Source organism: Varanus komodoensis, unplaced genomic scaffold, assembly GCF_004798865.1.
Source record: "Varanus komodoensis strain SLA01 unplaced genomic scaffold, ASM479886v1 scaffold6_2, whole genome shotgun sequence".
Taxonomy (NCBI): Eukaryota; Metazoa; Chordata; class Lepidosauria; order Squamata; family Varanidae; genus Varanus; species Varanus komodoensis.
In genome coordinates this window covers 9,511,866-9,534,948 of record NW_025336346.1, presented here as the reverse complement: position 1 = coordinate 9,534,948, position 23,083 = coordinate 9,511,866, and the positions used below count along the sequence as shown (strand labels likewise).

The window sequence follows — 23,083 nt, the reverse complement described above, 5'->3', positions numbered from 1 at the left end:
CCCTTTACTGCTATTATCAGTATTTAAATAGTAAAATTACTGGAAGCATGGATAAGTAATTTTGCTTATAAAGAAGTAGGTTGCTGTATGCTTTTAAGCCAAAGAGGTGAGATCCAAACTAGTGATTTCTTGATACATCTCTTTTAGCTATTATGCTTTGTTAGTGTAGCTCTAGCTGAGGTGTCTCATGCCACCATTGTTCAATGTTGTGGGATTCATTTTAGTTAACGGAGTCCTTAATAAGAAAGTGCTCGCCACAGTACCACTGACCATGTGCTTTCTTGTTCCTTGCCTTCTGGGCTGATAAAAGCTACCTGAGGGGTTAAACTGGGTGAGTCCATGAAGCAGTAAACACCTCCTTCAGTGAAGGGATGGTTCCTGCTGTTCTCAAGAAGGCAGCACTGCGACCGCTCCTGAGAATACTTACTCTGGACCCAACAGTATTTGATACCTACTACCCAGGAGCAAACGGCCCTTTTTAAAGGAAAGGTACAAGAAAGGTGTGGCAGACCAACTGCAGGCACTCCTGGAGGATACTCCCCATCTTCTCACTATCATTTCAGTCTCTGTTTTCACACTGTCTTGGTTGTCCTGATGGTTGAGCTTTCTCAGGAGGGAGACAGGGGAGTACAGCCCTGCTAGTTTGCCTTGCTCTCTCATCAACTTTTGATGCTATTCACCACTGTATCCTTCTGGATTGATCCAGTGGGCTAGGCATTGGAGGCACTGTGTTACAGTAGTTTTGATCTTAGGAAGCTGCTGGGAGCAGTCACTGGGGGATCTGGAGTCAAGAGCCATCTGTGTTTTGGTGATATGCGGCTCTGTCTCCTTGTGACTACTGAGTCATGTCTGGACTCAGTGAGGGACTGGATGTGGGCTAATAAACTGAATTTGAATCCTAGTAGAAAGACAGAAGCCCTGTTCCCAAGACTGGGTGATAAATTTATTACCTGTTCCGGATGGGGTTGCCCTCCCTTGATCAGCTTCTAGTCCAGGGGCGCCTTTAGATCTGCTGCCAGCACTGGAGCCCTAACTGACTGCAGTGGCTTGGAGTGTCTTTTACCATCTCCAAATAGTTTGCCTCTCCTGGACAGGGATTGCTTGGCTACTGTGATGCAGGCACTGGTGACTGGATTGCTGCAATATGCTCTATGTGGGGCTGCCCTTAAGGCTAGAGCTAAGTGCAGAATGTAGCAGCTTGGCTGTTATCAGGAGCTGCCTCTTTTCAGCATGTACCTCCTTTGCTGAAGGCTCCAATAGTTACTGATCCACTACACTGGCAAGTCTAAAGTTTTAGCACTAGTGTGCAAAACCTTGAACAACTTGGAACCAGGATACCTACTAGAGTGCCTTTTTCCGTATTAACCAGTGCTGTGACTGAACATCACAGCACATTCTCCTGATGCTTGTGGCCTGACCAAAGAGCATCACAGGATGACCCTTTGTGTGGAGGCCCCATTTCTGTGGAATTTCCTGCTGCAGAAGGAAATCCCAGGAACAAACACTGTGAAATTTTTGTACCTGCTAGATAGAATCTCATTCTGGGCAGTCATGCTCTTAATATTTTTTGCTTTGTTTTAAAATGTTCTATGGATTATTTTTATTCCTTTATTTGCTTTCCCCTCCTACTGTTTACCACTTCAGAATCCAGTTGGATGTGGAACAGTATAGAAATACAGTAAATAAATAAGCAACATGCTATACTGTTCAAGATTTTGGACAATATAAAATGATGGCAATTGCAGAGTTCAGGAATGTAATACATACTTCTATAACAATCCTTTAAATATTTCTAATATCAAGATATTTATCCTTCTTCCACCTGCTTTGAAAAGTTTCTCATATATAAATATATATATGTTTAAAGCAAACAGACTGGATGTTATTTTCTAAATTAGAACTTGCAAGGCACTTGCAGGCATAAACAAGAAGCCAGATACTTCTGTATCAGAATAGTACCGGGATAGGAGAAGCAGACTATTTGGAATAGGGGAATGAGTAGCTGAAGATGAAAGCTGTTAGGGTTAGGGTTGGGAAGCTGGAAATCCTACTATATTCCTTTTGCAGCAGTTGGATCAGTACTCCAGTCCTTTTTTTTATCCTTTATTGAGCAGAGTCTAAAACACCTCCTATTGTTTCCTCTGTTTTTTCATGATTTGTATAAATTATTCTCTTTCTGCCATTTTTGCTTTTCTACACAATGGAAATATAAGCTATCTGATTCGACAATTTAGATTTCTATTTGACTTTACCCTTGGAAGCACAGGAAGCAACAGTTCAGTAATACTAAATTGGCAATTGCATTTCCGCAAAATCCTCTTGCTCACTTAAAACTCAGTTCAATTTAGCCTAATTTACATTGTGTTTTTTCAAAGTCATTTTTATCCATACCTGACTATCTAATCCAAGAAATATGAGCATCATGAAAAACAAAGTTGCCCACAATGGAGAAAGAGGCATCATTGTTACAGCTTTTGGATAAGCAATAAAAGCAAGTCCAGGTCCTGAAAAAGAAAATAATCAAGAATTGTATATATTTTAGTAATATAGATTTATTGTGTCAATAGTATTATGTTGACAGTTTGACATAAAGTAGGAGTCACTGAGGCAGAAGTGGAATGACTACATTACTATGAGAACTATGAATAGTGACTTAATAAGATTTATGGAGAGTGTGGTTTATTGTTATGGATCACATATTTCAGGAGTAGTGACTGTGGCTAGCACTGGACTTCAGGAAATTAAGGGACAAGAGGAAGCAGAGTAGCTAATGTTTCCTGATCACAACACTTTCTGCAATGTCAAAAATCTCTGAAAGTTGAGTAGAAAGAGGGAAAATAGAACTTTCTTTTGGCTAATATGAAGGCAAGCATTTATGAAAGATTCCATGTTAGCTGGCTATAGTAACTTTTATCAATTATTAACCATAGTATAATAGTTAATAGTATAATAGTATAAATAGTATACTATTTAATATTATATGCTATAAAGTATTAAATAGTATATAGTTAACATAACTAATTATATAAACCATAGTTATATAACATATGATGGTTATTTTGACTAATTAGGGATAATAAATAAATAATAGTCCCAGGGACTACATTTGCTCGGTGCACTGTAAATCTGTATGCAAGATGCTGGGCTATTTTTGACTGATGTACTACACAACAGTACAGTAGGTACTAGATGGGAAAAAGCTACCTTCTCTTCCTTTGGCTTGCCACAGCCCCTGGACTGCCAGCAGCAATCATTTAGTTGGGGTGAGGAGAAACAAGGGTGGTTTAAGAATTGGTGGAAGGAAGGGAGCTGGTGGGAGGGAGACGATTTATGGATGTACAAGGGTGAGTTTAACTAGGGAAGTGTGAGAATTGCATTTGGAGGGTGAAAACCTGATGGATATTCTATTCCCTTTCCTGCCCTCCCCCAAGATTTCATTCAGTTCCTTTTCAGTGCACTTGTGCAACCTGAGTTGTATTGGCTTGAGCAGCAAGTGCTGTTCAGAGAGCCAATTCTGGCTATAAGAATGGTATATTAAAAAAATGAATAAACAAACAAACAGAGCAGGGTGTCTCAGGCTGTATTTTTCATGGCTATCTTCCTCATCCTGCTCTGAAAATTCTGCAGGTCAGTACTTTATAGGCGAACTAAAATTGCAGGCACAAAGTATAGCTAGATTATAACATTATCTATTAAATAAGTCTTTTAGGACTTACCAGATTCTGCAACTTCTGCGATGGGCACACCCTGCTCATAAGCCATAAAGCCGAGGACAGAAAAGATGGCAAAACCAGCCACAAAGCTTGTGCCACTATTCAAGCAGCAGAGCATAATGCAGTCTCTATGGAATAAAGAGCAAATCACTCTGTTGTGTCATTTTAATTCATGTGTTTGTTAGGATATTTCTTGTGGCTGTTTGTGCTAGACAGGTTTTTGGTTTTGTTTTTTTGGCAAGGCTTCCTAGCCTAGGATTGTGGTTTTGTGACACTTAATTGTTTTTTAAGAGAAGAATAAGACAGACAGAGCAACAATCACTGAAAGGGTTATAGGGCAGGGAGGCAAAATTACCAGGAAAAAAACTGAGAACCACACATGCACTGAGAAAGAGGGAGGGAGGGAGGATGGGTGGAGGCTTCTTTTCCATAAATATTTGCTCCTTCAAGGTCCACAATTTGCTTGGATGTTTTACATCATGTTCTTACAGCTGAATTTTATCCTTCTATCCCCTCTTCCTCTCTACAGAAATATTAGCTTAACTGGCAAGATCACCATCTTTTAGAATCTAGGGTTTTCATCCCTCCCAGTAGTTTGACACACACAAATTAGTCATCCACCAGTATCAACATCCTTCACCTTCAACCAGAAAATGCATTATCATGAATAGTTAAATGGATTACAAATTGTATTGTTTTAATTGTTGCATAACATGTTGTTGTCAGAGAGCTTTGTGACTAATTGGGTGTCATACAAGTCACAAAAATACATGAAAGCTTATAACAGAAGAAACCTCTTAGTCTTGAAGCTGTCACAAGCTTTTTATCATGTTTAAAGGTGATTGTATGGAAGTCTGACCTTCCAGAACTGCCCTGAACATAAAGATACCAGTCTTCTGGTCAAATGAGATCGAGAAACATCTATGTACACAATCCACTGACCAGAATTAACAGACTTACTGAGTATTATCTAGTTAGACTGCATGCATGGCAAAGGATTCTAAGTTGGTAGTGGAAATTGCACTACTAAAGTATTACATCTGTTGTCTTCCAGTATTGGCACAGTTAGCTGATATTACTTCCCATTTGGCAGACAGTTTCTCCACATTTCTCATTCTCTGCTTGTTATCTGGCAAGAAAACTTCTGCAGCCGTTTTATGTACAGCCATAATTACTAGCTTCATGGACTCTTTATAATCATATTATTCAGCACATAATGATGAAAAAACATGACAAGGTTCACAGAGAAAACTCTTGAGTCTTGCCAGAACTGTCACAAGACCTTTAGAGTTAATATACAAAACTGTAACATCAGTACACATTTTAGTATATCTAATAAATAATTATGTGCAGCTGTATGATGCACTTGCATTTTTGTTTTTCAAAATTTACCTCTTTGGATAGCTAAAAAGTATGGAAATGAAAATAGAAAATGTCTAAACCACCCTCTCCTGAAGCTTTGTTTATGATCTCTTGATGCCCAAGGGATGGGACATGTGGGAAAGTGTTTACAGTAAAAGCTAAAATTTTAGTAGTAATACTTTTAAATCAAGTTGAGAACTGTAAACAACCAAAAATGTCAGGGCACTTTAAAATAGCAATAGGTTTATTTGTTGGCTTTTAAGGTGTCACAACATTTTGCTTTCATCTCTGGCATTTATCTTTGTCCAGAGCTCAAATAAGGAATTCTTCAGTCCCATGACAGCACTCCATTATTGATGAATACTGTGGGCAATATCATGAACACCATTCAGTGAATGATACTTAAGAGTTTAAAAAATATGTTGAGAAATAAAGCATGATCAAACCTGCAATAGCTGATCGTATAGTATGCTCCAGCCAGATTGGGAAGAGATTTATTTTGCTGTGCAGCCGCATCATAGGTATTTGGAGGCTGGCTGCATTAAAAGTCTGAATCAGAGGTAGGGAAATTATTGTCCTGATATTTTAGCCTATGGGCTATATTATCCCTAATCAGCATAGCCAATGATAAGAAATGACAGTAGTCATAAGTCAAAACATTTGGAGGACCACAAACTGCTCACCCTTGATCTAAATCAATATCCTTCCTATGTTCTGATAATCGAAATCTGTCTTAATAAGAAAAGTTATACACAAACTCAATGCCCCCACACAGAGTTGCTTTGCTGCTGCTTCGTACCTTCTTCCACATGTAATAAAAAATACCAGGAAGCCGCAGCTAGCTACAGTTTCCCATTACATGCAAATCCGAACTATGGTTAATCTCTTCCAAACAAGCTACATTCAGAAATCAACATTAAACTTTGACTGTCGCTAATTGCAGCTTCCTGGTTTCTTTACTTGCTTTGCGCTTGGTTTATGCAATGAGAGGAACAAAGCTGTAGCAAAGGGGTTGCTTGCAGGAATACAAAACTTATACATAACTTGGCTTATTAAGCCAGGATTTGATAATTGAAAGCAGACAGAGCAAGTGAGAAGTTAGACTGCATTTCAGGTCTATGTATCAAGTACAATAATGAGATGATAACAATGCCAATTTAAATTGCACACTGCTCTTTTTGGAAGGGAACCGAAATATATTTCCCTTATGTTCTGTCAAAAGTAATCTAATACACCAAATGAATTTGTACCCCAATAAAGTAGGTGCATAAAATAGATATTAAACATTTTTGTAAGTGATTCAAAATTTTGGTGCTTTCTTTCTTTACTGGAATTTAATTGAGGCTCAGTTTTACAGTCAAGACTGTATCCTACGTGGGTGGAATGCCTTGGCCAGAAGAACTTCATGGGTGAGAAGGGAGATACAAATGGCACACTGGCAAGAGCAGGCTGATGCTTGCTTTTGGTGCAGGGGCTGGAGCAGTGCTGCAGAAGCCCACTCTGTCCCAAATCTTGACCTCTCTTCTTCCTAGCTTCCACCTGTCTTCCCTACCAGTAAGGATTAGCCAGTTTCTCCCTTAGTGGGGCTGAACAGGAATGTTTACCTGCTCATAGATGGGCTCTACTGGGCAGCTTTATTCTGTCTACTTCATTTGGCATTAGAAAAGAGCCAATTAATTAATTAGGTGGATTTGGTTATTGCCTGGAATGTGTGGGAATCAGAGAGGAACAGGTTTTGATAAGCTATTCTCAGGCACATTTATGGTAACTGGCAAGTCCAGAGGCTGGCTGCTCATGGGCTGTGTAGCCAGCCCATGTGGAGTATGGTTTGCCTTTGGGACCTCACCTGCTCCACCTACCTGGTGTTGGATAGTATTGCGTGGAGGTGACACAGCAAGTCCCCCTCACCCTTTACGCTGATCTGTAACCTAGGTGACAGGTGGATGCCATCCTAGTCCAGAGTGAAGCGGCTCACCTCCTCAATGCCTACAAGAGGACTTAGAAGGAATTCCTGCACTTAGGCAGAATCTGAAATGGGTTGCATTCCCACCTTACATGCCAAATGAAGAACTCTGGTGTACCTAGTTTAGGTGTCTGGGTCATTATTTTCACCACTGTCCCCTCAATCTGCACAATAGCACTTATTCACTCACTCACTCACTCACTCACTCACTCACTCACTCACTCACTCACTCAGGGGCTGCTATATTTCAAGGCAAAGACTCTAAATCTAGTTTATGACCAGGTCTTGGAAAAAATGTATGATATGATAAAGTGAAACCAGCATTATGACTTAATTTTGAATCCTTGGGAGAAAAGAATCCTCTTAAATTGTGCTTTTAGTTTTCTTAAAAGGTACCTGTAACTGCTGACCTACTTAAAAGGACACACGTGATAGGAATATACATATAGCCCCCATAAATAAAGCTAAGGAAATAGTGAAATCAGTTTTTTTACTTGGTCATATTATGATTGGTCATCTTTATCAAGTCAAAAATACTGTGTTTCTAAAGAGTATTCTGTCAACAAAAGCTGCCTAACCATAACCATAAACAAAAATAAATGAACAAAGCAGTTGATCCTAGAATCTGTTATTAGGACTGGTTACTTGATTGTCCACAGTAATATTCTGAAGAAAAGATGAATATTTTAAATAAATAAATAAATAAAGTGAGGAGGGGCTTGTTTAGAATAATGAAAAGGAAAAAACAGTGAATTAAGGAATTACAGCTGAAAAGCACTAGAGCTTACACTAGGGGGAGCCAATATGCTACTTTCAAAGTGCCTTATGGAATATAAGTTCCTAATGTCTCTCTCTCTCTCTCTCTCTCTCTCTCTCTCTCTCTCTCTCTCTCTCTGTGTGTCTGCATGTTTAATGAAATGATCTTCACTTTTGCTTCATCTATTAACTGCCATTTTACACACAAGTGCAGCACTATCCAAAGGGAACAGTATGTATTTTAGCTCTAAATATGTAATATAAATACCAGCATGTGATTTCATATACTATAAGAGGTGGTGCGCAATTAGCTATTAAATAGTGATGTGGAACTGATGTAAAACTGCCCAGAGCCTTGTAATATATCAGCCTTTGGAAGTGGACTGGTATTTTAAAAAATCTAAATAAATAAATGTTGTTCTAGCATGTTGGAAATTCTAGATCATACTTTGTCATGAAGAATCAAAAGCTAAAGAGTCTAGAAAGACTTTATTCTCTATGCCATTATTTCTGTCTCAACTTTTATAGAATTAAACCGTCTATGCATTAAAGCATTTTAAAAGTGACAGCATATGTGCTAGTTATATCCAGTATATGTAAGCATTTGTCACAGAGAACTATATGATACACATTAAAAATAGGGTTTCATCACATTTTCTCTTAATTAAAATGTGCTTTTATAATTTTAATAACATATCACTGAGCTTTTCTGCAATTACAAAGGTAAACAAATTATTTTCAAAGCTATTGGATCAATTAAGGATATGATCCTTTAAATGAAGTGCCTGTGTACACCCAAAGGTGCTACACCGGGATATACCTACATGCATTTTCCTCAGATAGTTATACAAGGAGATCCTGTTTTATAAACTAAAGAGAAGAACTACGCACACACTCATACTGAAACTTTGTGTTACCTGTAGCAATTATTATTGTAGTTATTGTAGCTCCCTAGAGCAGTCAAGCATCCTAGGCAGATGGCATAGGAGAAAAATATCTGTGTCCCGGCATCCACCCAGACCTGTAAGCACAAAACACAATAGTAATTGAGGATTTTAAAAAATCCTTTTAAAAATCATATAGTATAATTTAATCAATTAATTTTAATAAATTATTACAAAAAGTTTTTTGTCATGTTTTCCAGTTATATCCAACTTGGTATACCACATGAAGTGGCAAATATTATATCTGTCAGCCATACAATTGAAATGGATGTTCACCTTTTTTGACATCAATAGCATCATCATTATTATTCAGTGTATTTACTAGAAATGATGGTTTCTGCTGGACCTAGAGGTACCTCTGCACAAGGAGAAGGATTGTTCTGTACACAAAAGAGATTTTTTCTAATAGCACTAAATCCTTGTGCAAGAGACAAGAATTATCAAGAACACTACTTCTATGTGGACACGTTACGAGAGAACGGGAGAAGACAAGGCATTGCACAGACTTTTGCTCCATGTCATCAGCTGGCCCTGGCACAATGCCTTATGAAACAACCCTGGGGCCTCTTCCTGAACAACTTCCCTGTTCCTTCCTTGGCAAAATAATGAAGATAGTCTGATGCTCTGGTGCTGGAGTTTGGCAGTCTGATAGAAACTTCTTTATAAAGATTTTTGGTAAAATAAAACTATATTATTTTTCCAAGTCCAGAACATGTATGTGCTCCAGTGCTCTGCAAAGCATCCCTCCATTTCTGGGTTCATTACACAGGCACATTTATGGACCCACGACTTCTGGCTATGAAGGTGATGTAAGTGGTCTATCATTCTTTACCATCTATTTTTCAGCTTCCAGAATACTACTGAGATAGATTTATTTCCTGAGTGAATTTTCTTTATTGCTTCACTTTTTGTTAAGACTGTTTGTAGTATAATACATTCTTTTATTTTCATAACTGCTTGAAGCTCATGAGGATTTGTGTATCAGGAGTGTTGAGGGCCATGGCTGCTTTCAGACCTGAAACCTTCAGACCTTGAAGACACTTTCTTCAACCAAGCTGCTACTGCTAAGATCTTTTAGACAGGGACAGAGAGGAGAAAAGATGACATGTTTAGTTTGCCATTGGCAGTCCAAGAAGATTGAAAAGCTACAAGCCTTAGTTAAACTTCAAGGATCTGTGGATTCAATTGGCTGTTGTCTCGAGATGATAGATGCTAGATTTGAAAACTTAATGTCTGCCTCAGCTAGTACAATATTTGTTCAGGTTTTATTTTTGGAAGACTCTTCCTGGAGGACAACTCTGAGAATGCTTGGTTTGCACAAGCAGCCCCCACAAGTCAGGCTGATAGACCATGTGGATTTGGTCCTGTATCAGGTTTTGAAACAATATTTTCATCTTGATATCGAATATGCTTATCATAATCCTAGCCCTACACAAGGAGTGACACTGACACATGCTACTGTCAAGTTTCTGGGTGTATTGGATTATGAATACATCCTCTATGCAGCTAGGCAGAAGGGAAAGTTCCACTTGGGGTCCAGACAGTGATAAAATATACTTTACATAGATTTCACCAAACAAATCTGGTCAGAGGAGAAAGTTTGGAAAAGCCCAAAGAATGGCAAAATATCTTAATTTTATCTGCCATAACAGTTTCCTGGCTATATTTACAGTGTAATTTCAAGATGAATTGAAGATGTTTCAATCTCCAGAAGCTGCACAATCTGTTCTTATGGGATCTCTATTTTGCCCGAAAGTCACCTTCTGATTTCCGATCCTCTACAAGCCCATATTTATTTTCATGCTCCAGAAATTGACTGGAAAGTGCTGGGTCTCTGGCCATGATTTCCATACTCCTTAGAGTATGGGTATTTTGCCTAGATAAATCTCCGGGCATTTTGTTAACTACTTTGTTATAGTTTAACTTGGTTTTCTTTTTTTCTTTCCTCATTTTCTTTTTTCCTTTGTGCTTTGTTAGTCAGATCAATTGACCACAATTTGTATTTACAGTTCAACAGCCCACATTGTTCCTGATGGTCAGTATTTATTTTGGTTGAAAAGTAATGACTTTGGGCCATGTGCATGGGCCCATCTTCAGCCAGGTTTCACAAATGTTCCAGAAAACTGCTTGATATTGCATATGTGATTGTGTGTGATGGGATTTTTTAATGAAATCTTAAATTTCTTCCTGGGAAAGAATATACTGTCCCTAAGTTGTGAGATTCACAATTCAAGCCTATGCAGCAGAATTTGGCCTGACTGACCCATGGAGAATATTGCATCTGGATAGGAGAGACTATATGTCCATATCCTCTGTCCGCAGTAATTGTTGTCAGCTGTATGACTTCTTTTGTTTTCACATCTTTGTTACAGCAAATCTGAGACTATAAGACTGAAGTGCTGGTGATATCAGACCATGTCCCAGTTTGTTTGTCCTTGCAATTTAGAAATAGCCCAAACCCTGAAGATCTCTGGCACTTTAACACGTTCTTGTTAAATCATGCGTCTTCAAAAAAATCAGATTCTTGCTGAGCTACAAGAATATTTTGAAATCAATGAGGGTACAACCAATTCATGTTTCACTGTGTGGGAGCCTAATAAAGTATATATCTTGGGGGTTAAATTATTGTTTATGCTTCTCATGGTGATAAATTAAAACAGGAATAACACATAGGTTTAAGTGAGAGGTTGAAAACTCTTAAAATGTCAGTTGGCAACTTTTCCAAATGGCACGACTTCATCAGGAGATGCAGCTTGTTAAATATGAGTTAGATTTTTTTTCACAGCAAGTAGATCATGTATTTGCTTGTTTAAGACAGATATATTAGGAGAACAGTCCAGTAAAATCTTGGCATCTTGAAATTAAAGATGATAGTGGCAAGGTACTCATTCTGAAGATACACTTTTACAATTTCAAAAATGTCATTCAAAATTATTAGCAGTTGCTGCAAAGCATCAGAAAAGATATCAATGCTTTCCCCCCCATCCCAAGTCAATCTTTCATCTCTAGTTATTAATGAGGCCTCTGCAGATTGATGTAATTAGGAAAGCAATAGCAAATATCAAAATGGGGAAAGCATCTGATCTGGATGGTTTTACAATTGAGAGATATAAAATATTTTCCAATTTCTAGTTCTCACATTTTATTGTTTGCTTAATTCTATTTCTGAATTGGGTTCTCTTTTAGCACTCAGTGATGCTTACATTACCATGATATCTAAACAAGATAGAGATCATAGCTTCTGTACCAATTATCAGCCCATCATTTTCAATGTTGATTTTAAAATCTGCAATTTTGGCTGAGGGACTACAATGACTTATCACAGTGTTAGTCCAATAGGATGAGGAGGAATTCATTAAAAGTAGGCAGGGTGCTGATAGACTAGTTGTGAATCTGAATGTATTAAATGGGAACAAAACCAAGTTAGCATTATCTGTTTGGATGAGAAGAAGGCCTTCAATAAAATCAACTGGAAATTTATCTTTGCCACACTAAGATAGTTTGGTTTTTCGCCAGAATTTTTGAAATAGGTTAAAACTGTATATGAAATGCATAGAGCCAGAGTAAGGCCCAAGGGAGTTTTGTCTGAGTTCTTTTTTTTAACTTGATTGAAGAACTGTTTGTATTATTACATTACATTTCTATCCTTTCTCCCCCCCCCTTTCCTCTTTCCTCATTGTTTAGAGCTCCTAGTGTGTTTGACAAAACCCTAATATTGATGGACCTGTGTATAACTCACTAGAATACAAACCTAATCTTTCTGTTTTTTATTTTGGAACTACAGTAATCTGTTCCAGCTTTGATAAAGACAATTAGTAATTTCAGGTATGTATCTGTTTATTATATTAACTGGTCAATGTAGGAACTCCTGTTTTGGAGACAATATAATATTGAGAGCCAGTGGGATGTGTTGGTGAGTGTTGGACTGGGGATTTGTGAAATCCAGGAAGCTCACTGGAAGATTTTGGGCCAGCCACTGACTCTCAGCCCAACGTGCCCCACAGGGCTGTTGTTGTGAGGATAAAATTGAATGGAGTACTATATAAGCTGTCCGAGTTCCTTGTAAGAGATAAAAATGCAGGGTTTGAATGTAGTGTAGTGTAGTAATAATATACCCCACAGAGCATTTATTAGCTAGCACATCATGCTTTGTGCTGAGTTTAAGTACTTGGGAATACTTGTTCCTAGAGATGTATCACAAATGAGTAAGTTAAGTTTGAGTAAGTTGATCAGTGAGATTTCAAGGGACATTTACAGATGAACATTTTATGAGGAAGCATACACAGACTTAAAATGAATTTATTGTTTAATTATTTATATTTTGCATGGTAGTCATTTATTTATACCTGGCAAGTATCTCAAAAAGATTGTTTCCTTCCACCACAAATATCCCTGAAAAGGATGCAACTTTTGCTCAAAGAGGTAGATTTGAACCCTCTGAATTTTAGTGTTGAATTGCACTAGATTTTGCTCTTTTCTCCTTAGATTATATTCCTCTCTCTCGTCATTTTGGAATATTCACTTCTGGATCCTCTTCCCAGTTGGATTGCACTGGGCTCTCATTATACCAAAATAGATAATATGCCTCCTCCAAATGTGGCAGCTAGAGTGCTATGGTGTATATTTTCACATCAAATGTAGTCTGACATAGAGAAATCCTGATTTAAAGATTGGCAGGAAAATGTTTGTTTGGTGGACCAGGACAGACGGATTGATTTGTGCAATGAACAATGCAGGGCAATCCCAGTTATGCTGCCTCTGAGGCTGACCTGCTCTCAGGGCATCAACTGTCACTACAGGAAGGGAATTAGAGGAAAAACCAAAACAGCCATTAGGCATAATGTTACGGTTTTAATAAACAAACTCCTCAAATTTATCTCATACTTGGTGAATCCTACCGCCTAATCTATCAAAACTCCACATACCATAAACCCAGATGGTGAATGCTCAGAACTTCTCCCAAAGGCACCTCTGTAAGCAGTTAGCAAATAGATTTTGATCCCAATCCCTGCCTGAATACATTGTAACAGCTTCAAGTGAGTGATCTAAGGTCTAGACAGATGACTCTCCAAGATTTGCCAAGATACTGTGTTGAGACAGAAGGTCCAACCCTGATGTTGTTCCAGCTGGGCAGTGCAAGGCAGTATGGCAAGAACAGGCCTCTATCTAATACAAAAAGTTTGGGCCTGCCTGGACAGGCAAGGAAAGAAACAAAACTCTAATTACAGTAAAATCCATCTCAGCCAACTAAATTCCTTTCCCATGCAAAGAGAAGGAAAGGAACTAAAGCCCTAAATGGTTTAGGACCTGGTTATCTGAAGGAGTGTCTACTTCCCTATGTGCCTGCCTGCCCATTAAGATCTGGGTCCTTCTTCGGGAGCCCTTGTTGAAAGAGATTAGGAGAGTGGCTACCCGGAGAAGGGCTTCTCTGTGGTGGCGCCCCAGCTATGGAACATGTTCCCCAAAGAGGTGTGCTGGAGCCGACACTTTATTCTTTTCAGTACTAGCCCAAACCCCTTTTATTTTCCCGTTATTTTAAGACTTAATTTTTATTTCAGTCAGACTTTCATCAGATGTTATGCTGTACCTTTGTTGTTAGACTGTCCTGAGACTTTTATGTATAGGGTGGGGTACAAAAGTTTTAAATAAATAAAAATAAATAAATACCTTTCCCATCCATGCCACCCCCCTCAACAGGCATTTCCATACCATGTGAAGACCATAAATGAACAAGTAACTTTCCTCAGAAATGTATTTCTGGACCTAAATGGCCAACAAGAGCAATGTCCTGTTCTATTTATCTATTGGAAACCAATGGAAAATTTCCCATACCCCCTTTTCATGCACAAAGTCTCCAGAGGCCCAGGACTCTTTCAGTTTTGCCTCCCTGCAACCACCCTAGGTAAGCAGATGGTATGCTTCAGCAGCTGAGACAAAAGCATCCTGCTGGCAGTCCTCAACCACTTCTTCAGAGCTCCATACAGCTCCACATCAAAGGGCAGATCTGAAGAGGGCAGGGCAACCCTCCCTGTGCTTAAAGAATAAACATTCTCTACTAACAGCATTCATGTCCATAGCTCCCACTTCCCTCTCCTCTGGCATCTCATCCTCTGCCTTTCAGCGAGTTGTCTACTTGTTGATAATCCTGGATATTACCAAAGAACATGCCCTCTGTTTCATGCACAATGACATCTAATTCGCTTCACCATCCCTGCTATGCTATCTGCACCCAAACTACAGGAAAATCATTGCTAAGATAATTATAAGATGTTACAGTCACAGTGTATTCCTGTTTGCTCCAGACTTACAGATTCTTTCTCTACAGCTCTTATATCTGCCCCTCTGTTCCTAAAGCCATCACCAAGGACTCTGCTCCTGGACTGATTTACTTCCAAGAAATGGGAAGGGCCCCAGTTCAGCCTTCTTCTGGTCCTCTGACCCAGCCAATACCAAGCAAGGAACCTCTCCCTTTCCATAGTCCCATCTTATCATCTAGAACAAATGAGGCTGGGTTACAATAATTAATTAGTGTAGCTAAATGTTCAGGAATGGCATTCAAAACTGCTGAAGGGACATCAGCAGTTTCAGTTTTTCCATTGCCTTTGGCTTTACAGTGTCCTGACACAGTATCCGAGAACTGCTCCAAATGTACTTCAAAAGCAACAAGTGCTCCATGGGAGCAGGGTGTCCTTGCCAGAACATTTAGCAACAGTGCTCATCTGAGAGAGCACCATCTTGCTGTAGTCGTAAGTATTAGCCAGGGAAGTAACCCAACAAGCCCACCAATTAAGTCTGGCTGGTATGTGACCTGGCCCAGCCTGACAGACAAGCCAGGCGGCAGCTTAGCCTTTACCAACTCTCCCCAGAGGCTTTGTGAGAGGAAAAAACCTTTCTTGATGAACCTTTTCTTTACCCTGAATTGGATTTCCTCACATAAAGGATCCCACTGCCTTCCTGTAAATATATTGGGTGAAAGTATTTTAGGGGAAAGTGGCAGAACTATTATTACTGCCATGATTACAGAAAAATTTAAATCTATAAAACTTAATTTGTTTCATAATTGGAATTGACAATTTTTATAGCCCATCACTTGATTTATCAGAGGGTATCAGAAGTACTCTTACATGGGTTTACTGAAATAAACATAAGTCTGTGAACCGCCCAGAGAGCTTTGGCTACTGGGCAGTATAATACGTAATAAATACATATTCAAAACCAAAAGCCAGACCTAGCTATATAGTTCTATTTCCAGTTCCTCATGAAAGGAATTTTAAAGCCTAATTTTACAGGTCAGAATATGTCTATTTAAATATTGACATGGAATAAGACAAGTGCTCACCTATTAATTTTTTCTGGACAAAAAGGAATTTATGAAGGGATCCAAACTCCTCCACCCAACACACACATAAGACCTGTCTAGTAAAGCATTCTTTATGTCAGTTTATGGGTTTGCCAGTTAAAGTTTATGGGTTTTTAGTGCCACTCTTTTCCCACTCTGCTACTTCCGACCCCTTCCAGCAACTGTACATCAAATGGTGAGTCAAATGATACCACAGTGCTAAGTAGCCCATCTAACCTGATTACATGTTACCATCACTGAAGGTTAAGCTTGGGAGAGAAATTTGTTGGGTTCACATTTTAATATGAAACAATTTCATTTTCACCCACTGAACTGGAATATGTAAACCAGCGTGAAATTATTTGTGGGTTTTTGCACTACTTTGAATGTCATTATCCAGTTCTTTCATCAAAAACCACATACAGGGATGTATCCAGAACATTCTATAAAAATACTTACTCATTTCAAAATAAACTTTTTACCAAAACATTTACAGTGCAATACAGGAATGGGATTGGATGAACTTGGACTTCAGAAAGTTTTAAAGTTGTAGAAAGCCACACAGACAGATTGGTCCTTCCAAACAGAGGGCAAACACACCTACATTTCTCTTGCTGGCATGGGCAACACTGCTGCCAAGGCAACAGGATTGATCTTGCCTGTCTTGCGGTGATGTAATTGTGTGTCACATCCTACCAGTTGCCATTATGTCAAACAGATGTGTCACCATGCTATATGTGAAATGAATTACACCCCAGATGCAGTAAGCAGAGATACATAAAGAAGTAACTTTATCCCCCAATTACAAGTTAAATAGAAGAAATAAAAATATTTCTTTTCCCACAGTTTCCTGGGATAAATGGCAACTCCCTTTAGCTGAGCAACTGCAGCAAAATTCTCCTGGTTTCAAATTTTGCTATAGCTGTTCCTCTGTGTCCCTCTACACAAGGTGAATGAGGAATGAATATGTGATGGGACTTGCAACAATATATATCTGTTCAAGACTCTCCATTCTTCTCACTGCTGCATGCACATACACCAGCTGCACACCCATCAGTCTGTGTTTTCTGGCCATTGAGCATATTCTGTCTTCACTGGGCTGTTTTTGAGCTCCCTTCATCCATTCAGAATTCAAGGAAGTGGGAGCTATGGACATGAGAGGGAACAGACTACAAGTAAACAGAATATAAGGCTTCCACATGCAGCAGAATATTCATTTAGACCTGGAGAAATCTGAGTGGACAATATAAATCGATGGACCTTTGTCGAGATAATAGGGCAGTGGGAATTTTTTGACTGGAAACCCAAAGCAGCATTATCTCTAACTCTGACTTGTAATATGGATCAAACTGGCGAACTGCTCTCTCTGAACTACACTGCTGAATTGTTGTATATTACTCTCTCAGCTTTACTTGCAGCATTTTGGTAATGTGCAAATAAGTGCAGCAACCAAAGGATCATTGCATGAATTTCCCATGCAAGCAAAGTGATGCTCAAAGTGTTGCTCAAAGTGTTGCAAGAAAGAATACTTTCCTATATGGAGTGAGAAGTGCTTGATGCTCAAGCTGGGTTCTGAAAAGGAAGAGGCACTAGAGATAATATTACAAATATATGTTGGCTACTGGAGAACACCAAAGAGTTTCAGAAAAAGATCAATCAGTTTTATAGACTACAGCAAAGCCTCTGACTGTGTGGATAACAAGAAGCTATGAATGGTCCTAAAGGTAACAGGCATGGCTCAGCACTTGATCATTCTATTGTATCACCTGTATCATGGACAAGAAGCTACTGTGAGGACCAAATATGGGGAAACAGAATGGTTTCCCACAGGCAAAGTTGTCAGACAAAGGTGTATTTTATCTCCCTATTTGTTCAATCTGTATGCAGAACATATCATAAAGAAAGCTGTATTAGAATCAGAGGAAGGAAGGAAATTTGGTGGAAGAAACATCACTAATTAAAGATATGCAGATAATACCATACCAATGGCAGAAAGCAGGAATGACATGAAGCAACTACTGATAATAGTGAAAAAAGAAAATACAAAAGCAGGACTGCAGCTGAATATTAAGAAAACAAAACCATAGAAGAATGTCAGAACTTTACTGTTAATGAAGAAATTGAAATTGTGCCAGATTTCACATTTGGCTCAGTCATCCATTCAAAGGGAGACTGAAGCCAATAAATTCAATAGAGACTGAGATGGAAGGGCAGCAATGAAGGAATTAGGAAAGATCACCGAGTGTAAGGACATTTACCAGAGACCAAGGGCAAGATCATCCACACTCTCGTATTCCCAATCACTATTTATGGGTGTGAAAACTGGACAATGAAGAAAGCTGACAGGAAGAAAATTGTGTTTTTGAAACATGGTGCTGGAGGAGATCTTTGCAAATACCCTGGATCAAGAGAACGATGAATAAGGGGGTCCTAAACCCAAAACATTTCCTGGAGGCAAAAATAGCAAAATTGAGGCTGTCAGATGTAGGACACATCATGAGACAGCAAGACTTCCTGGACAAGACAATCATGACAGGGAAAGGCTTTCCCCAACACTGCTGATATGGCTACTCTTGGTACCATTTTTGGCTGTTTTAGTAAATGATTATATATTATATTGATAATCTTAAGATTTAGGAAATTACATTTTGCTCAGACTTCAAAAAATGTACATTAACTTTTTTGTGAATCAACTCCACTAGCAGTAGAAAGTAATCGCATATTAATAAGGTAGGATACATTCCTGGACCCTGCCCCCCCCCCAAAAAAAGAATCCTTTCACATAGGATTGTGCTTTGAATGAGTAACAGCTAGAACTGTGATATCGCCTTTGCCAAAGTTTCTTAAAGATTTGCTGTTTATTTTTTTCTTTTGACAGCTCTGCCATATGAAGAATTCTAGGTCTTAGAAATCATTGATTTGCCCAGAATAGAGTTGAACTTTGCCTTTAATGTGTACTTTCACCCTGACTCAAGTATCATAATTTCCAATTAGTGTTCGTAGCTTCTTAGAGCTAAAGCATGCTTCACAGGCTGCAAAATGAAGGCCACCACAATTCTGGAAATGTGGAAGTCTGTTGTGGAAGTGTCTTCGCGATAAACTGATATAAACCATTTTATGTGCATCACAAAAACATGGAGCTTTACATACCAAGTAGTCCCTCCCCTAAAATGCTTTTATTAGAGTGCTTAATGAGCATTTGACAACTGGACCAACCTAAAAAAGTTCTGGCAAAAGTTTCTTTGTAACAATGTTTCAGCTTAAACACAGTATTTTTTTTCCTGGAGCACATCAAAATAATAAAATTTAGAGTTTCCATAATATAAGACAGATTCTCCTAGATGTAGACGTTGTTTGATATACTTGTTTTCATTAAAAATGAATAATTATAGTTTAAGACAGACATAAATTATTCATCATCAACTGATGAGTTACATTCTAAATAGCAATTTTCTTGGAGGAGGTAACAATTTTTGAGCTCCTGCCCAGGGGGGAGGGAGTAAGGAGAAACTCACTCTACCCCATGCCATGGCTCCAAAAGGTTTGCACCAGTTCCCCTCCCTATTTCTCAAATTGGTTTCAGATGCATGAGTTGCATATGTCAGTCCTGTAAGCAGTGTGGAGTGAGTGTGTGAGTGTGTGTACACCTTCTTATACTTTCTGCATATTTTCTCATACCTACCTCCATCTAAAGTTATGAAGTACATGAAAAGCTGAACCCTGAGAGAAGAAAATGTTGTTTGATTACTGTATGAGTTGAAATTCTGCAAAGACATGACCTCTTCCAAAAAGAAGCCAAAAGCCTGTCTGCTGAGCACCCTGAAAGATTTACCTTTCGTTCTCAGGTATTTTTTAAAAATCCTGAAAAGAAACTGAGGGGGTTTTAAAAATGCATATATTGTAAATTGTTCAGAGAGAGATCCCATGCTCCAGAACTAATAAATCAGCTTACAGAACTAATTTTCTCGGTGCTTTTGCACAGCAGAGACCAGAGCACCAAAGGTTTAGTCACTGAGTCTGACAGGTCTGTGTTTAACAGTGGTGAATCACAAAGACATGCTCCAATAAAGAGGGAAGAAATTCAATCAGGCAGTGGTCAGAGAAGGCAAGGTGACTAACAGCATAATCCTGAGAATTAGTCTCAAATCCCTCCATCCGTCAAGCCAGGCAGGGACAGAGCAACGAGAAGAGTCAGTCAGGGCTCATTTTTCCACAGGACTTTAAGCCCACCTATCTTGCTGACCTCCCTGGAGGTGAGGATCCAGTTCCTTGCTTCCCCAAGCCCACTCACATTGGCACATACCCTTTCCACCCTCCCCTTTCTTTTCTCAGATTGCTGCTGCCTTAACTAGAATTGAACAATATAAGGGGTGAAATCCTATGGCCCCTGGGAAGACATCCCATGAGCTGTAGTAATGGAAGCAGTCCTAGTCCTCCAAAGAAGATGGAAGCAGCAGCCTTGGAAAAGTGGTAGGGTAAAGACTTCATGCAGGGAATCACTAGACTGCTAGATCCAAAGCAGTCTGCTTCTCTAGAAACTTAGTTTAGTTATTTCCTCTCCCACTTGAACCAATAAGAGGGTGGGGAGGGGGGCAAATTAAATAATAGTTGGTTAAAAGGAAACAAGGCTCCTACTTTTTTGCACTGGCCCATGTGAGCCTGGCAGTATATCAGAATTGGTTCTTCTGCCAGAGATGCTCCCCATCCCCCTATGGACATCTGTTCCAAAGGATTACTCTGTATGCTGGTGAACTGTCTACCTTTTGAGCCAATCAATTAACTAATCAATTAAATGTAAATAACTATTACTAACTATTCCTACTGAAGGCTAAATGTAAGTGATTAATTAAGATGAAAAAGGTATCATCTAATTTGCAATTTAATGAATAGAAAATAGCATTCCCTTTTGAAAGGACAAACTTTAACATTTCTTTTTCCTCCCCTACTGTAGTAACCCACAAGCACCCCAAACAAAACAAACAAACAAACATGCTGATTACAAACAGCCACTCCATCTGCAATTTCTGAATACAGAAATGTAAGTTTTAGTTGATTAATCTATTGATTAGAGGTTTCACTCTTGATTTTCAGAAATTCGCTATGCTCTTTCTTTGATCACCAGTCCATGCTGTGGCTTTCTATATGTATGTATTATCACAGCATTCTTACTTAATTATTAATAATGCACTTCATTTTTTTTAGTAAATCTCATGCTGAAAGTCTGAAAAGCAAAAATCATAAGGAGCATATTTCTAGAAACTAAATGATAAGGGCAGAAGTAAATTCAAGCCTGGAAATAATCCAGCTACCAAACATGCCCTTTCAAAGAAGGAAATTATTATATTCTAGCACTGAAGAATCAATAATATTATACCATATTGCCAATATGCAATTCAAAGCCATGAACAATGCCTTATCCTATACACAGACGGTGGAACTGAAATTGTTCCCCCAGTGGTGTTGCGTTGAAAGAGCTCCAGCATAATCAAAGATAAATATGTTTAGCCCTCCACCACTGTAATCCAAACCTTTTATTCCTATGTGTACATATAATCTTGTTACCCCTTCAGTTTGCTTTGCCATTAAACATTGTAATTAAACAGGAAAATAAAGCAAAACAAAATATGAACTCTACACTGTGTATATAAACAGGAGAAAATGTGCTGTACTTAGATACAGGACTCATTTTGTTCCTGAGGTTTTACTACCCGGGGGGGAGGTTTAAACAACACAGCTTCTGTAAGCAGAGGGCTTCATTAGGGGAGAAAACAGAACTTAAATAGTTAGGCATAAAATGGCTGAATTAAGCTCTTTCTTTTTCCCTCTTTTAATGGGAGTGATTCTCAAAAGATTAAAAGTAGGTTAGGAGAATAATAAAACAGCTATGTTTCTAGTGTCTACCTGACAACAGCTTTTGTAGCAGTGAATAATTACATGAAAATCACTTCCTTTCCACCTCTCTTTGGGATTTCTGTGGGTTGCTAAGCAGTCCTTCTCCTACCTTCTGCTAATCTTACTTACAGACGCCAATGAATACAGTATATTCATTATGAGAAAGGGAAACCGAGGAAGAGAAGGACCTAAACACTCAAAGTATTTTTTGTTTATTCATTACTGCCTCCAGAACCAAGCACTGTAACTCAGAATACTTTATCCATATTTAAATGCTAATGATTAGTAGGAATCCACTACTCCTTTAAATGAAGCAAAATCCTTCTTGGAAGGAAAGTCACACAAGTGTCATGTTTTTGTGGTGCCAACCAATGTAGAAAGTCAGTTGCCGGCATAAGGATGTCTGTCTAGCCAAACTGAGATTGGCTGGGGGAGCTCTTTCCCTTAGGGTGCAATCCTAGGCATGTTTAGAAAAAAAAATCCTACAACTCCCCACATTCACTCTCTCACTTTTAAAAGACATCAGGTTCAACTCACTTTTCAAAGTCCAAATCACAACATATTTATTGAAGAACAAACTTTACTGAATATGCACATAAAAGTTAAGAGCATCATGCTGCATTAGTACAGAGCTGCTTCTGATGACGATAAAACTGCAGGAAGACAGAGTCTTCAATTCTAACCTAATATAGTAAAGAATTAAAATTAACTGTTGACTGCATTCTCTCCCTCTTAATTTGCAAGCATAAATGAATATAATCTTTCCAATAACTAGGAACTCTTCTTTTCCTCACTGGATAACACTTCTCTTCAGAGCACTTCTGTGGCCTGGGAGTTATGACTCCCATCACTATCACCCTTGACCAAAGTAGATGCATTGGGTACAGTCACTACTTACTGAGTTCATTACTAACTGTAAATCCATTACATTTTTCACTGCTGCTTCCATGTTTGATTTCAGCTTTACAGCTTTGTTGCAGGTCTAGCTGCCAGCAATTTCTTCTAAAAGTGTACATTGCAAACCTCATAAATAAACCTTTCAACATGTCCACTAGAACGTTCAGTGAAGGTTTTATTTGTTCATTTGTTTGAGAAGAGCTGATACAGATCCCTC

General features: G+C 38.7%; 1 protein-coding gene across 1 annotated transcript in view; it reads right to left on the bottom strand.

Moving 5' to 3' along the window:
- Nucleotides 1-23,083, bottom strand: part of SLC6A11 (solute carrier family 6 member 11) — a 123,261-nt gene that overhangs the window by 13,302 nt on the left and 86,876 nt on the right. The window contains exons 8-10 of the mRNA XM_044451286.1: nt 8,712-8,815; nt 3,717-3,841; nt 2,392-2,504 (exon numbers count right to left, since the gene is read on the bottom strand). Of these exons, the coding sequence (XP_044307221.1) occupies nt 2,392-2,504; nt 3,717-3,841; nt 8,712-8,815 (342 nt within the window). The remainder of the gene's footprint in view (nt 1-2,391; nt 2,505-3,716; nt 3,842-8,711; nt 8,816-23,083) is intronic.